This window comes from Scyliorhinus torazame, chromosome 4 (genome assembly GCF_047496885.1).
Source record: "Scyliorhinus torazame isolate Kashiwa2021f chromosome 4, sScyTor2.1, whole genome shotgun sequence".
In the NCBI taxonomy this organism is placed as follows: Eukaryota; Metazoa; Chordata; class Chondrichthyes; order Carcharhiniformes; family Scyliorhinidae; genus Scyliorhinus; species Scyliorhinus torazame.
Window position 1 is genome coordinate 208,501,576 of NC_092710.1, and position 17,375 is coordinate 208,518,950.

Consider the following 17,375-nt stretch of genomic DNA (forward strand, 5'->3'; position numbering starts at 1 on the left):
GCCATGTTGCATGGCGCTGGCGCGGAAATGGCCACCACTTGCATACGCCGGCGCGGAAACAGCCACCACACGCATGCGCGGACCCGCGCCAGCAGTGCAGGGCCGCGTATCGGCGCCGGAGCAGCACGTAGAACTCCGGCACCGTGTAGGCCCGTAACCCACAGAATTGCTGGGCCAAGGGGCCTGTTGACGCCGGCGTGAAACACTCCGGTGTTTACACCGGTATCAACACTTGCCAGGGATTTTGGAGAATCCCGGCCCTAATTTTGGTGATATTACCAGCTTTCTGGCAGTGGAGTGACCCCTTAACTGCATGGAGACCATCAGCTTTATGGAGGCCGCGCCCTTGTGGCAGGCCGGTGGGGTACAGAGCCAACTGAGCCAAAGGTTTTATCCCCCAAAGAGGGGCCGGTGGGCAGGAGAAACATCCCTCTCCAATGCAAAAAGTCAAGCCAGGTGAGTTGTTCCTCCAAAATTCGGGGTACTGTTTGGCCCCTCTGAAAACTTATTTTAAAGTTATCCCATGTTGAGGCTGCTTCAGAGCCCACCGCACTCACAGGGTGGCTTTCGAGACTCCAGCACTGTGAAGACTTCAAATTGGGCCTCCGGCAAACAGCCGGCCCGCCATCTTTAATCAGGCAGGAACTCGTTGACGACCAATCCAAGAACAAAAGCTCGCCATATCCTATTGCCAGCAAGTGCAGGTTCGGTTTGGACTCCATTTGATCCTGACTGCGGGAAAATCCTACCCAAAGCCTCAGAGAATGTACTGTGTGTTTGTAAGAAGAAGGTTAGACTGTACCTGCAGTTCATCCAGCCTTTAATTTTGGCAAACCCATTCAGCAAATAATCCTTGTATCAAGCAATAACACAATATTTGATAAACCAGAGAACATTTTAATTAAAGCTGAGAATGGGCAATCGTGTTGGTCTTAATTAACTATTTAAGATCTGCCTGAATCGTTTGGATATTAAATTTCTAGATGAAAACAAACTAACAGTTAAAATAAGTCCAGCAATGCTAACTTCTGAAAATATATATCCTCATATACATTTCATTATTTGTGAAAAATGAACTATTACATTACCAGATATTGTAATCTGTTACACAATTCTAGACACAAACAACATCACTGCAAACAAAAGGAGGAACAAACACAATCAATTCATTTTAGTGTCTGTTAGATTAAGTGTCGAGTCTTGGACGAAACCCTTCAGCCATATTTAAATATACAATTCAAGGGTCAATCACAGAGTCCATACCAGCGATCACTGGGCGGATATTTGCATAATTAGGTCCTGAGGAAATGATTGAGGAATGAGCTCATATTTTAGTACTCCACTGCTGAAAGTGAATGCACTCAAAGCGAGTCTGCTAAGTGAACAGTAAACATTCCAGTAGTATTCTTTTAGAATTCCAGATTTAGTATAGAGTTCTTTGTGCTTTGAATGAAAGATGAGTTTGCATCGAGAAACAGGCCACAGCTGCAATGTTTTACTTTCAGTCTTTTCAAAGCTCATTCTGTCCATTTTCCTCTGCCGTTTTAAACATGAGGATGGAATTGTAGATTTTCAGTGCTGGTCCTAGTTTAATGTTCATTATTTTCACAATATCTGTCTGTGTCAGTAGTAGAAATGCTTCTCCGTCAATTTGCTAAAGGAAAATAAAATTTGTAAGAAGAATTAATCTAAAACCTCCTTAGTATGTAGCATTGGCAGTGGTTATTCAGGCTTTGACCTATTATCCTTCAAAGTGATAATTCTCTGAACATTTGGACATCCGAGAATCATAAATTGAATGTACCATTGTATAATGTAGTTTCTTCATTCTACGGAGTCAATTTGCTTTAAAACAAATTATAGCCTGCAGTCTGCACACGCATAAATGGAGAACCTGCAAATTATATCATTGTCATTTTGCTCCTACCATGTCAGGCGTACACTTTAAACTGTATTGCCTGACACTACATTATCATGCCTATTTATTAGATTCCAGCTCGTGCATGTAGTTTACTTAGCAGGATAGAAAGCTAATAATTCTTTACAAAAATGGAGAACAAAGAAAATTATTGTATTTTAAAATGTATTCCTTGTGTTTTTATATATTTTTCCTTCTCTCCTTGGATCCCTTGCACCATGCACGCACACAAGCCTGCTTGTCGATTTCCCTACGCTGCCAAAGCACAGCTACCGCTGTGAAAATAAAAGAATTCTCTAGCTTTTCCTCCCTCCCTTTGAGAACCACCAAGCCTCCACTTTGCCCTTCTCCCCAGTGGTGCATCTGAGAATAGAAACTCAGCACTTCAAAATAAAATGCTGCCACAGACCAACAATCTGTTACACTGTAGCCACTCAGACCTCCAGCCTGAAATATTGGATGTCCCAGCTGAGCCTCAACTTTACAGTCCTTTATAACTGAAGGTAAAATATATCTCAACAAATTGCATTTTGGAAACCAAGTAACAATTTTTCTTGTTATCTAATTAACAATAAACCTCAGCGAATATAGGAACTCAATGGCACCCAGGTCCCAACTCGACTGAACTAATGTGATTATTCTAAGGTTCCATGTGAAAATTAAAATTCCCACAGCATTTTGTTAGGAAAGTAGTTAAGGAAATGTATTGCTTTAAGTTGAGTAAACGATTCCTTACTTGTAGCTACATAGATCCATCAATGAAATTTATGTTCATATACAATTAAAATGTAAACAAGTGCTCCAGTTTGGTTCTATTAAAAATATCCTCCAGAAGACAACATGTAGGTCATGAAAATCAGTTAATAGAGAATCAGCAGTCCATCTTGCATCGAAGGATGAAAAATGATGTGATATTATTCATCTTCCATTAGCATACAAAATCCTCCCTGCAGTTTATAAAGACCACTGGGTTACATATTTACAACCTTTTAATTTTCTTTTACTTTTAGAATTCAATTCCATTTCAATTTGTCTGTAGGGAAATTCAATTCAGGTACGTTGCTCGTTCACTTAATGACAATTACATGCAGAAGTACAATAATAAATGAAGAAAATGACCCCATCACAAAAACTAACTTTGATTAAATATATGTTAAGAACTATTCCAGTACATTAAAACAGTCAATGAGTCCCATCAAGAGTGCATATCCTCTTCCATCCATTAAACTCCTGTTAAACGTTCTTATGGAGAAGGGCACAAACAATTTCAAGGAACGATTTGTCCTGTATCAAAGGACTGCAGCCTTTTTCCTGAATGCATCCAACAGTAATACTGAGACAAGGGGTGATTCTCACTATTCATAACACTCTACTTTATCAAGAAAGATCTGTTCATCAAATACCCTTCCTGCCTAGTTCCAATGATTCCTCAGTCTACTTCCTTAAGACAACAGTAGCAAGAGACAGGAAGGATAGCAACCTCAACCACAGCCGCATAGAAGAGTTTCATGACTATGGGAATTACTCAAAAGGATTTTAACTTTGAGATAGTATAATCTTGTATGTCCTTTGGCAACCACAGCACAGCACACCACACTCTGAAGACCCTAAATGTTGTCTCCTAAATATTCTTATTCTGTGTTTCAATAAAAGCTAAAGCCCTGTGAAGTCACCCTGCTGATGAGTGGACAATATTAGTTGGATTTTTTTTAAAGGTTAATTGTTTGTGTTTCAGCGTTATTTCAGGGAGTTTTGCCTTTACTTTGGGTAGACATTTTGCCCTTTATTTTTACCTCTCCAAACTGTTTTTGGGTGTCTCCCTCAAGACTGCTCTTTGTTTTGGGAATTTCCCTCAAAGAAATTAGAACTGATAGAACTCCTAGAATAATAGAATTCCTACAGTGCAGAAGGAGGCCAATTGGCCCATCGGTTCTGTACCCACCCTTTGAAAGGCCTCCCACCTATCCCCGTAACCCCACCTAGCTTTTTTGAACACTAAGGGACAATTTAGCATGGCCAATCCACCTAACCCGCACATCTTTGGACTGTGGAAGGAAACCGGAGCAGCCGGAGGAAACCCACGCAGACACGAGGAGAAAGTGCAAACTCCACACAGACAGTCACCCGAGGCTGGAAGTGAACCCGAGTCTCTGGTGCTATGAGGAACAGTACTAACCACTGTGCCACCTACCCAAAGTTGCAGTGTAGCTTTCCCAGCGTGGGTTCCCCTATTTATGGGAAAAGGAGGAAACAACACAACAGACAATTTGGAAAACCAGGCTCCCATGGCAGCACCACAAATCATACAGAGCCTCCTGCAGTTACAGCAGCACATACAGGCCAAGTCTTTTTTTTTTCAAATATTAAGATTTAAGCATTTGAAGCTTATGGTTTAACCTTAAAGTGCTTGATGAATTTTGTTCCATTCTTTGGGGAGAATTGAGAACTTGAAGTACTAAGACAGTGCTTAATTTGGCTTTGAAAGTTAATATTGTGCTTGGTTATCTGGTCTGCGAGCAACAGGTCACTGCTGCCAATCGGTCAAATTGGTGTCCATCCTTGTATAAGGCAAATTCTAAATGGCCTGCTCACTAGGTCAGCTTAGATTTGACACCTGGGGCGGGATCCTCCCGCAATTGGCGGGGTGGCCGGTACCGGGGCCAAGAGCGGCAAGAACCACTCCGGCGTCGGGCCGCCCAGAAGTTGCGGAATCCACCGCACTTCCGGGGGCTAAACCGGCGCAGAAGGGCCTCCGCCGGCGCGGGTTGGCGCACGCGCAGGACTGCCGGCGTGTTCTGCCGCATGCGCAGAACCGCGTGTTTCCTGCGCATGTGCAGGGGATTTCTTCTCCGCGCCGGCCATGGCGGAGCCTTACAGAGGCTGGCGCGGAGGGAAAGAGTGCCCCCGTGGCACAGGCCCACCCGCAGATTGGTGGGCCCCGATCGCGGGCCAGGCCACCGTAGGGGGGCCCCCCCAGGGCCGAATCCCTCCGAGGACCCCGCTAGATGGCCGACAAGCCAGGTCCCGCCGGCGGGACTGGCCGAAAACGGGCGGCCCCTCGGGGCCCGGAGAATTGCCGGGTTTGGGGGGGGGGGGCTGCCAACGGCCCTCGACCGGCGTGATCCCCGCCCCCGACAGAAAACCGGCGCCGGAAAAGTCGGCAGCCGGCGTCGGAGCAGTGGGGCGGGATTCACGCCACCACCCGGCGATTCTCCAACCCGGCGGGGGGTCGGAGAATCCCGCTCCTGGAGCTCCCTCCACAGTGCATGCGCGGGGATGCCGTGAGCAGCCACTAACGCTCCCGCGCCGCCCGGCAATGTAATTTCCGCGCCAGCTGGCGGGGCACTTCCGCCAGCTGGCGGGGCGGAAATCAGTCCGGCGCGGGCCTAGCCCCTCAAGGTTAGGACTCGGCTGGTCAAGGGGCGGAGGATTCCGCACCTTTGGGGCGGCGCGATGCCGGACTGATTTGCGCCGTTTTTGGCGCCGGTCGGCGGACATCGCGCCGATACCGGAGAATTTCGCCCCTGATGTGCGAGCGAGAGAAATGAATGCACGGGCAATTAAGTTTTAATCAGCTCATGAGTGCTTGGAGCAATAGAATATGCTCATGTGGTTTTACACATCCCAGTCAACACATACCGCTAAGTCAACCAAAAATGATGTCACTCCTTTAATGTCCAATTAGGGGGAAATATAAACTTAGCTTTCTGCACATCACTGCCCAATATGCAGGGAATTGCCACGATTTATTCACCTTTCAATAGTCAGTGTTCCTACAGCGTTTTAGAATTCAGGGCAAGGAACTGAAGAGTCTCGGCAACAAAGAAACTTTAATGTTACCACGTTTACTCTTTGAGAAAGACTTTTCAGGGGGTGCAGGAGGCGAAAGAGGCCTGTATTCTGGCGTTGCGTCCCTGGTAGCCTTTCAGTGGAAGGATGCGAGGCCCCCAAGCGTGGAATCCTGGATCAACGATATTGCGAGGTGTATTAAATTGGAGAGGGTGAAATTTGTCTTAAGGGGATCGGTGCAAGGGTTTTTCAAGCGGTGGTAACCGTTCTTGGACTTCCTGGCAGAACGGTAGACAGTGGTCAGCAGCAACCCGGGGGGGGGGGGGGTTCTATTTTATTTCTGTTTGTCTACACTGGGGGATCTGAGGGGCTGTATATATTTGCTATGTGTTAATTTGGGGTCAATTTATTATTTATGAATGGGGGGAGGGGGCCACGGGGCCCATTTTATTTTGTTCTGTATTTAATTCTATTGGGTTCCTTTTTCATTTTGTTGTTGATATTTTGTGAAAACTGCAATAAAAATTATTTTTTATAAAAAGAGAAAGACTTTTCAGTAAAGTGGAGGATTGCTACAGGAAAATATGCATTCACCCTCAAATTCAAATTGAACAACCATTGCAATGCAGAAGGATTAATTTCCAAAGATTTCCCCTTATGCATGTTCATATTATTGTTTCAGAAGTTGTGGTTGCACACTGTGATTCCACAATCTAGTATGAAATGCAGCAGATGACGATATGACCATGCACCTCTTGCTTTCCATCTAACTCCCCTCCCCTCAGTCCAAAACCCAGTCAAGCAGCCATCTCCTTTAGGACTTTGGCAGCTTGGTCTGTAGTGATGCTACCGGAGCCACTCTTGGTGGTGGACATTGAAGTACATTCTGGATATTATCTTTTATTACCTTTACAGCTTAGACATTCTATTTTATAATAGGATTTTTAAAAATCCCAAAACTATTTATTGAAAACCTTTTCTTCATATTATAGCACCTAAATTCCAAAGAGTTGGCAGTTAAATTAAGAAACAAAATCTCAGTTTTCTGTTGACATTTATTAATCACTTGAACCTTGCACTTATGATTTATAATCTAATCTAATACTATCACCACCTCTAAACCTCTGCCTTGAATTTCAGAATCAAATTTATTAGCATCCGACTTGTTACATTCAGCACTTCATTACTTTCGCACAAAACATATGACATATCTGGGCACGCAGTGGTTAAGGATGATGGACTGGTAAATTTGTGCAATTAGCAAACAGTAAGCATTCCCCAGTGAGATAGACTATGCATACTGTAAAATGAAACTAATTACATAGATGAGAAGTTCACTGTCAAAATATTTGACAAGACAATAGCACATATTATCTGGAATCCATCACTTAGAACAGACAAGGGCAATGTTAATTATTAACTACCTCATCTTGTTGATAATTATGATATTTATATGCAAATTACACACCATGATCATTTGCACTTTACATTTTTATCTTTCATTATCTTCCATGTCATAGTTCACAGGTAGACTGAGACATTTGTGGTATTTGCAATAGCTATTATAGCCTACATAAGTCAGTGATTTGCCACCACTGCACCAAATTAAAATATCACAGAACTTCCACATGGTTAAAATATTTAAAAGTTGTTGAAAATGAAAGACATGGGACCTCACAAATATAGTATTTATTTGTGACTTTGCAAAATACAAGTAAATCGCTTACCCACCATGAAATTCCTGATTCTTATTTGCATTATAAATTTTTGTGCCTTCACGACCTCTCTCCAGCCCTCCAATACCTATCAATTGTCTGGTTGTGTCCTGGTTGAGCAGAAACTTTCTCCAACTAATTACTGGGTAGACCAAAGTCTTCAGTCAACACCACAAACCCTGCTTCCTAGCCACTGGCTCCACGTATTGCTTTGGCAACTGTCTGCCTGAATCAGAAATGAGCTTCCAACCATGTAGCTACTCCAATGCTAAGACCCTGGGCATGATTCTCTGTTGGCTGAGGGCAAAATCGTGAAACGCAATTGGGTGGAGAATAGGTTCCGATACTAAAATCGCAGCAGGCACCGATTTGACGCCAAATCGCTATTCTTCGTTACCTCAACAGCGCGTCAATGCAGTCCGGAACGCAAGTACAGTAGACACTATTTGCATATCATTAACGGGCCGGACCGGTTATTCTCCGGGGCCTCCGCGATACTCTACCTCTGATAGGCCGGGTTCCCAACAGCATGGTACATGTGTGCTTTTAAAAATTGTGAAATCAGCGTCCTGTCTGCTGAGGGAGAGAGAGGGGGTACGGAAAGTGACCAACCTCACCATAGATCTCTGACAGTTGTGTCGTTGGCCGGAGGCTTCTGCCTGGGCCGCTGGGAGTAGCCAGGAGGTGGGGCTCTGGGGTTGTGGTGGATGGACACGGAGCACCATTGCCGCAGCAGGAAAAGCAGTCATGCAGCTGCGCACATCGCTGACTGCCCAATGTGAACTTAGGACCATGGGTCATCTAGGTGTACCCCTAGGCCACCCCCCAGGTGCCCTCTGGCCCCAGCCGACCCATGAGCTGTATGGGCACGCTCTAGCACACCCAGTGCCATCTTGTTGGCTGGGATGACTGTGTATGGGGATTGTATTTGCAGCTGCAGCTTGTCAGCCTCCCGAGTGTCAATCACGGACCTGGCGAATCCCGCACAGTTTTTCACTGGAATCGACTGTGTTCCACATAGCGCCGGTGCTAGCCCCTCCACAGTTGCTGAACTCTATCTAGGCTCAGCGCCAGTTTTGCTGTCGTGAAAGTCCATGATTTCTGCATCAGCGTCAACACTCAAGATCTCAGAAATGGGAAAATCCCACCACACATGTTTCTACCTCCATAATTTGACACCACCTTGCCTCAGTTCAACTGCTGCCAAATTCCTCATCTATATCAGTAATAACATTCCAAGTATTACAGAGTGCTTTGGGATGTGTTGAAGGCATGAAAGGTGCTATGGAAGTCTTTCTTCTTCTTCTGTTTCTAACAGTGGATTTCCATTCTTGTTTAAATAGAGGACCTGAAAAGGTCAAATTGCTAGTGTTTTCGGATCATCTCGTATACGTGCAAGAGGTAATGGAATCAGAACTCCAAGACAGTGGCACTGGCTCCACTGATGAAAGACTTGCTGCTCTTTCTCAGGGTAGCAAAGCTTCTCCCTTGTCACACACATTATGTCAGTTCCATACAGCCAGCTGGATCATACTGTCCACATCAAGACACTGTTCAAGGACACCCACCGTGGCCACCAAAAATACACTCATTGGCAGGTCAGCAGCCTTCCACCTCCCAAATCATAGCCACTGAGGAAATATCTCCTCGGGCACTGGGGTAGGTCAAGGAGCACAACAATCAAAGCTGCTTTTGTTGTTCTTCCTCCTCTTATTTTTTTTTTACCCAGGTGTTGCTAACAGCCAGCCCCTCTGGACACAAGACTATGTAACATATAATCAATTTGGAGATATTGTCAGGGTTGTACAGCAGAATTCATCCAGTGTGGTCCAGGCTGGAGAATTGCCATTTGAGCACACACATGGTTTGTTCATCAGGTTTCTGCCTTTCATTGTGGGTCAGCCTTTTCTCTCTGCCCAGTTTAATATCTGTAGGGGCTAGCCCTTATTATCACGTAGCCAGCCTGTGACTTGACAGTCTGATTGGAATAGGGGTAAGTCAAAGAACTGAAGCAGGATGAATGAATCATGACTGTTGCCAGGAAACCAGGATCAGACACTTTGAAGCACTGCCTGAGTTTGCAAATGAGCTGCCTGTTTGGGGAGTTGTATTTCTTTTTGTTCAGGAAGATGCCAGTTGGTGATGGCAGTTTATAGTGAGACAATATGTGTAGAATTTCCTATACTGGGTTGATTTTTATGTGCTGTGTAGGCAAGCTAAAGCTGCGATTGTGTTTGTCCTAGGTTAATCAAAGAATAGGAACTTCCGGTTGCGGCTATGCCTGGGCAGCTCCCGCCGAGAACGGACTTTTGGGCTCTTTTAAGGAGCTCCAGCGGCACTTGGACGACGATTCCCGGTGTGGGAAGGATGCAGTGAGATTCCCCCAGCACTGTATGGAGTGGACCAGGAGCGGAGCGGTCAAAAAAGTAGCACTAGAGAAGAGAGGAGACCGGGTGCGAAAAAGCAAGATGGCGGCGGCCGTGACCAGGCAGCGTGGGCTCAGTGGTCTCGGGAGCAGCAGGAGATTTTGAGAAGCTGCTTTGCGGAATTGAAGGCGAGAGATGTTGGCCCCTATGAAGGCATTGATTAAAAGTCATGTGGAGACCCAGAAGATGCAGGGGACGGCGATAAAAGAGGTGCAGCAGAAGGCCTCTGATAATGAGGGTGAAATCCTGGGCCTGGCTGTCAAAGTGGCAGAGCACGAGGCGCTGCATAAAAAATGGCAGGAGAAGTTCGAGGACCTGGAGAATAGGTCGAGGTGGAAGAACCTGCGGATTCTGGGTCTCCATGAGGGCGTGGAGACGTTGGATGCTGGGGCGTATGTGGCTACGATGCTGAGAACGCTGATGAGCGTGGGAGCTTTCCCGAGGCCCCTGGAGCTGGATGGGGTGCACAGGGTTCTGGGGAGGAGGCCGAGGGTGAATGAGCCGCCGAGTGCCGTGGTGGTGAGGTTCCACCGCTTTACTGACAGGGAATGTGTCCTGCGATGGGCGAAGAAGGAGCGGAGCAGCAGGTGGGAGAGTGCCAAAATCCGCATCTATCAGGACTGGAGTGCAGAGCTGGCCAAGAAGTGGGCAGGGTTCAACCGGGCCAAGGCGATTCTCCACGGAAAGGGGGTGAAGTTCGGGCTGTTACAGCCGGCGCGGCTGTGGGTCACGTATCAGGCTCGTCACCACTATTTTGCTACGCCGGATGTGGCGTGGACCTTTATCAAAAATGAGAAGTTGGACTCAAATTAATGGTTTGTAGCATGTTATGGGGATGCTGGGGAGTGGGAGGGGGCGATGCTTTTTCTTTATGTGGGCTTGTTTGGGGGGGTTGACCCCCACATTTTCTTGGGGGTTGTGTGGGCCTGTGGCCATGGGCCTTCGGGGATTGGGGTGAGGCTGCAGATGGAAGGAGCTGTGCCACAGCGGGCGGGGTCGGTCCAGGCAAGGAGCGCGGGCTTTTTCCCGCGAAGGGGGGGGGGGCGGGGCCCGAGGCGGGGGGCGGTTCTGGCTTGGTGTCCACATTGGTGTATAGGGGGGGTAGAGGGGGGGTTTTGGCCACCCCATTTTAGTGGGGGAGGGCTGGAGACTTCGACAGGGATTCCAATAGGGGGATCAGAGACAGAGGCGGGAGCGGCCGGGGTCAGCAGGAGTCAGCTGACTTACGGGAGTGCAATGGGGGGGGGGGGGGGGGGGGAGCGCAGGGGGGTTAAGCAGTTACTTGGCCGTGGGGGGTGGGGGGGGTGGTTGGGGGAACTGGGTTGCTGCTGTGCTGACTGAGGGGGAGTTGAAGATAAGGGGGAGAGTCGGGCCGGGGAGCCTCCGCCTGGGGGGCTGGAGTGTGGGAGGCGCGGGCACGTGGTTGGCCTAAAAAAGGAGATGGCTAGTCGGCGGGGGGGGGGGGGGGGGGGGGCGTGTAGTCCCCTGATCCGGCTGATCACATGGAACGTGAGAGGCTTGAATGGGCCGGTCAAAAGGGTCCAGGTGTTTGCGCACTTAAAGGGGCTAACGGCAGATGTAGCCATGTTACAGGAGACGCACCTGAAGATCGTGGATCAGACCAGGCTGAGGAAGGGATGGGTGGGGCAGGTTTTTCACACTGGGCTAGACGCGAAAAACAGGGGGGTTGCAATCCTGGTGAGTAAGCGGGTGACATTTGATCCGCTAGTGGCGGATAAAGGGGGTCAATATGTGATGGTGAGTGTAAGGCTGCAGGGGGCCTGGGTGGTGCTGGTGAATGTATATGTCCCAAACTGGGACGTTGCAGGGTTCATGAAGCGGATGTTGAGTCAGATCCCAGATCTGGAGGCAGGTAATCTGATAATGGGAGGGGACTTCAACGTGGTGCTGGCACCGGCACTAGATCGGTCTAGGTCGAGGTTGGGTAAGAGGCCGGCAGCGGACAAGGTCCTGAGGGGGTTTATGGTTCAGATGGGGGGAGTGGACCCGTGGCGGTTTGCCAGGCCAAGGGCGAGGGAGTTCTCCTTCTTCTCCCATGTGCACAAGGCCTACTCGTGAATAGACTTTTTTGTGGTAAGAAGGGCACTGATCCCGAGAGTGGAGGGGGAGGAGTATTCGGCCATTGCGATTTCAGATCACGCCCCGCACTGGGTGGACCTGGATGTGGGGGAGGAGAGGGGCCAGCGCCCATTGTGGCGAATGGATGTGGGATAGCTCGCTGACGAGGAGGTTTGTGGGCAGGTTCGGGGGTGCATCCAAAGATATGTGGAGGCCAATGATAATGGGGAGGTGTCGGTGAGTGTGGTCTGGGAGGCACTGAAGGCAGTGGTCGGGGGGAGCTAATTTCAATCAGGGCTCACAGGGAGAAGATGGAGAGGGAGAGATTGGTGGGGGAGATACTGAGGGTGGATAGGAGATACGCGGAATCCCCCGAAGAGGGGCTGCTGAGGGAGCGCCGGAGCCTCCAAATGGAGTTTGACTTGCTGACCACGGGGAAAGCTGAGGCCCTGTGGAGGAGGGTACAGGGAGCAGTGTATGAGTATGGGGAGAAGGCGAGTCGGATGTTGGCGCATCAGCTGCGGAGAAGGGAGGCGGCTAGGGAAATTGGGGGAGTCAGAGATTGAGGGGGGAACACGGTGCGGAGTCCAGCTAAAATAAACAAGGTCTTTAGGGACTTTTATGGTAAGTTGTACAAGTCAGAACCCCCGGGGGGGTTGGGGTGCGGCAGTTCCTGGACCAACTGAGGTTCCCAAGGGTGGAGGAAGGGCGGGTAGAGAGCGTGGGGGCCCCGATCAAGATGGAGGAGCTAGTTAAGGGGTTGGGGAGTATGCAGGCGGGCAAGGCCCCAGGACTTGATGGGTTCCCGGTTGAATTCTACAGGAAGTTCTCGAAGCTGTTGGGCCCGTTGTTGCTGAGAACCTTTAATGAGGAGAAGGAAAAGGGAATCTTTCTCCCGATGATGTCGCAGGCTTTGATCTCGCTTATCCTCAAGCGGGATAAGGACTCGCTGCAGTGTGGCTCTTATAGGCCGATTTCGCTCCTCAACGAGGATGCCAAGCTGTTGGCAAAAGCTTTGGCCACCAGGATTGAGGATTGTGTCCCGGGAGTGAAACATGAGGACCAGACTGGGTTTGTGAAGGCCAGGCAGCTGAACACGAACGTGCGGAGGCTCCTGAATGTGATTATGATGCCCTCGGAGTGGGGGGGGGGGATGCAGAAGTGGTAGCGGCAATGGACGTGGAGAAGGCCTTTGACCGGGTGGAGTGAGAGTACCTTTGGGAGGTGTTAGGCAGATTTGGGTTCGGGGAGGAGTTCATAGGGTGGGTTAAATTGCTGTACCAGCCCCGGTGGCGAGTGTATCGTAAAACCGGCTGCGTTCAGGGTATTTTAGGTTGTACCGTGGAACGAGGCAGGGGTGCCCTTTGTCCCCCCCCTGCTCTTTGCCCTGGCGATTGAGCCGCTGGCCATGGCGTAGAGGGAGATCAGAAACTGGAGGGGGTTGGGGGGGGGGGGGATGAGGAGCACAGTGTCTCACTATATGCGGATGACCTGCTGCTGTACATTGCGCATCCGGAGGAGGGGATGGGGAGGTCATGCAGACCCTTAGGGAGTTTGGAGACTTCTCGGGATATAAGCTCAACGTGGGGAAGAGCGAGCTGTTTGTGGTGCATGAGAGGGGCCAGGAAAAGAGGTTGGAGGACCAACCTCCACTCTCACTTGAGTGAACCTCTTCACTGAAGGTGGTGAAGAGGAGTTTTCGGTATTTGGATATCCAGGTGGCTAAGAGTTGGGGGGTCTTGCATAAGCTCAATCTGGCACGGCTGGTGGACCAGATGGAGGAGGACTTCAGGAGGTGGGACATGTTGCCACTCTCCCTGGCGGGTAGTGTGCAGTCCATTAAGGTGACGGTCCTCCCCAGGTTCCTGTTCGTCTTTCAGTGCCTGCCCATTCTCACCCCAAGGCCTTCTTTAAGCGGGTAAACAGGAGCATTATGGGATTTGTGTGGGCAAATAAGACCCCGAGGGTTAAGAGGCTGTTCTTGGAGTGCAGTCGGGGGCGGGGGGGGGGGGGGGGGGAGGGGGGGGTTTGGCGCTGCCGAACCTGTACAGCTATTACTGGGCAGCGAATGTGTCTATGATTCGGAAGTGGGTAATGGAGGGAGAGGGGGCGGCGTGGAAAAGGTTAGAGGCGACGTCCTGTATAGGTACTAGTCTGGGGGTACTGGTGACGGCACCATTGCCGCTTCCGCCGACGCGGAATACCACGAGCCCGGTGGTGGCGGCGACATTAAGGATTTGGGGGCAGTGGAGACGGCATAGGGGGGAGGTAGAGGGCTCAGTCTGGGCTCCGATACGGGACAACCATAGGTTCGTTCCAGGTAGGGTAGATGGTGGGTTCCTAAGTTGGCACCGGGTGGGAATTAAAAGGATGGGGGATTTATTCATTGATGGGACTTTTGCCAGTCTGAGGGTGCTGGAGGAGAAATTTGGGTTACCTCCAGGAAATGCCTTTAGGTATATGCAGGTTTGGGTGTTCGTGAGGAGGCAGGTAGGGGAATTCCCGCTGCTGCCTGCCCGAAGGATACAGGACAGGATGGTTTCGGGCGTGTGGGTCGGGGAGAGCAAGATATCGGAGATATACCAGGAGCTGCAGGAGGCGGAGGAAGTCTCAGTGGAGGAGCTGAAGGGCAAGTGGGAGTAGGAGCTGGGTGAGGGCCTGTGGGCTGACGCCCTGGGCAGGGTCAATTCCTCTTCATCTAGCGCCAGGCTCAGCCTGATCCAGTTTAAAGTGGTGCACAGGGCACATATGACAGGGGCGAGGATAAGTAAGTTTCTTGGGGTGGAGGACAGGTGTGTGAGGTGTTCGGGGAGCCCAGCAAACCACGGCCGTATGTTTTGGGCATGCCCAGCACTTACGGAATTTTGGAAAGCCTTTGCAAAGGCTATGTCCAAGGTCTTGGATACTCAGGTAAAACTGAGCTGGGGGGATAGCGATATTTGGCATATCGGACAATCCGTGAGTGCAGGAGTCGAAAGAGGCCAGAGATCTGGCCTTTGCCTCCTTGGTAGCCCGGAAAAGGCTCTTGTTGATGTGGAGGGACGCGAAGCCCCCAAGCGTAGAGGCTTGGGTCAATGACATGGCGGGGTTTCTTAGGTTGGAGAAGATAAAGTTTGCCTTGCGAGGGTCCTTGCAGGGGTTCTCCGGGCGGTGGCAACCGTTCCTTGACTTTCTCGCGGAACCTTAGGTGGAGGTCAGCAGCAGCAACTCGGGAGGGGGGGGGGGGGGGGGGGGGCTGATTTCTTTTTCTTTTCTGTAAGGGGTGCATGCCCAATTTTGCTTTGGGATGGGTGTTAAATTGTTAATCATTTAGAGGGTTAAGTTGTTCTGTTTTGTTGGCATATTGCCCTGTTTTCTTTTGTGACATAAAAAAAAAAATCAAAGAATAGGATGTTGGAGTCAGATGGTCTGTGGAATCTAAGGGATTAAAGGTGTTATTTTCTTGCATTTGGAAATGAGGCCTTATGTGGTTCTTAACTTACAAGTAAACAGAGTCGATCTGAAATTTATTGGGGATAAGTGCTGAAATTGGTGTTTAGCTGTTACATTTTCACAGCTTTTCAGTACACTCCAAAATACAGGAATTGACTGTCAGTAGGATCACCCCTCACGGCCACCCCTGAGAAACATTTCCATTTGGAAAAACCACATCAGCATTAATTAGTTCTGGGAAGTTGCAGTTATACTTCTGTTTAAAGTGAAAACAATTTTTCAGTTTGGGTAATATTTCCTGGATTTTATGGTTAAGAATCCATAAGGGGACTTCCGGTGACGGCAGGCGGGAGGCAGCTGCGCGTTGGAGGGCTCCCGTTCGGGAACGGCATTGTCAGGGATTAACGCCCGGTCCTAGGGCCAGCGACGGCAGTAAAAGTCGGGAGGCAGCGCACAGAGAAGAAGGATGTCAAAAAACAGCAAAACAACGGTCGTGAAAAAAGCAGCTGAAAGTCCGTTGGGGAGTGGAAAGGTCACCGCGGGGTCAGCAAAGAAAATGGAGGCTGGAGCACCAGGGGAGGCCGCAGTGCTTACGGTTGAAGGAATAACTAAGGTGATGGCTGCGGAATTCGAAAAGCAGTTGGCGCAGATTGCGAAATGCATGGAGACGGTGAGGAAGGAGATGAGGGAGGTTTTGAGTGCACTGCTGGAGGAGGCGGTTTCCCCTGTGATGACGGCAGTGGCGAGCGCAGTGGCGGAGGTGCGAGAGTAAGGGGAGGCGCTGAAGGAAGTGGAGGAGACGTTATTGCAGCACGGTGATCAACTTGCCTCGATGGGGAAGGAGATGTGGAAGGTGATGGACACGAACAAGAATCTGAGAGGAAAAATGGAAGATTTGGAAAACAGATCCAGGCGACAGAATTTGAGGATTGTGGGGCTGCCCGAAGGAGTTGAAGGACCGAAGCCGACTGAGTATTTTGCCGCGATGCTGGCAAAACTATTGGGGGAGGGGGAGGATCCCTCACGATATGAACTGGATAGGGCTCATCGGTCGTGGAGGCCTGTACCAAAGGCGAGTGAGCCGCCAAGGGCAGTGACTCTGTGCTTCCGTAGGTACAGTGTGAAGGAGAAGGTCCTGAGCTGGGCCAAACAGAAGCGGGTGGTGCAGTGGGCTGGAGCTGGTATACGTGTATACCAGGACTTTACGGTGGAGCTGGGGAGGAGGCGGGCTGCCTTCAACCGGGTGAAGAGGGCACTGTACATTAGCAAGGTGCAGTGCGGCATTGTATATCCAGCGAAGCTGAGGGTGACTTATAAGCTCTGGGACTTTTATTTTGGAACGGCGGAAGCAGCGGAGGAGTTTGCGAAGGCAGAAGGACTGTGGCAGAACTGACAAATTGAGGAATGGCCATGTGCCGATGTAACCTCATGACTGTATTTTCTTCTTTTTTGTATCACTGCGCGCGGGTGTAGAGGCTAAAGGAGCCAATGTTGTATATATTTGGACAAGGGAAGGGACGGGACTTTCACTCGAAATGAGGGCTCTTTGGGGTGTAGGTGGATATGCGGGGTTTGTGTGCTAAAAGGGGATCTTTGGGCTTTCGTAGGGCCGGGCAAGGGGGAAAGGGACCCGGGCAGGGGCCCCCACGCTGGCCGGTTTAAGCCGGCCAGTGAACGGGAGTGGGGGGGGAGGGGCTGTGGCCAGCGGAGCCTGGCAGAACAGGGTCCGAGTGGTCTAGCCGGGGTGGAAAGTTGGGGGGAAGGAACCGAGGTTGGGAGGAGGAGTTTTACAAGAGGCAGTGGACGGGAGGAGCTGGAGACTTTGCGGGGGGGGGGGGGGGGGGGTACAACTCTGGGGTATCATGTACGGTACTCTCTCAGAGGCTGGATGGCATTGGTTGGGGGGGGGGGGAGCTGTGTAGATTAAGGGTGACTACGGGTAATCCCTGATTCCTTTTTGTCATTTGTTTATGTAAACATGCGGGTTGAGGTTTGGGGGTTGGTGGGCAGATGGGA

The 17,375-nt window shown here is 49.9% G+C and overlaps 1 protein-coding gene across 4 annotated transcripts in view; it reads right to left on the reverse strand.

Moving 5' to 3' along the window:
• Positions 1 to 876: 876 nt before the first annotated feature.
• l3mbtl3 (L3MBTL histone methyl-lysine binding protein 3) overlaps positions 877 to 17,375 on the reverse strand; it is a 230,920-nt gene continuing 214,421 nt past the window's right edge. For all 4 annotated transcript variants that reach the window (XM_072499212.1, XM_072499215.1, XM_072499214.1 and 1 more), the window contains one exon: positions 877 to 1,654. In XM_072499212.1, coding sequence (XP_072355313.1) covers positions 1,511 to 1,654 — 144 coding nt within the window. In that variant the 3' untranslated portion in view covers positions 877 to 1,510. The remainder of the gene's footprint in view (positions 1,655 to 17,375) is intronic.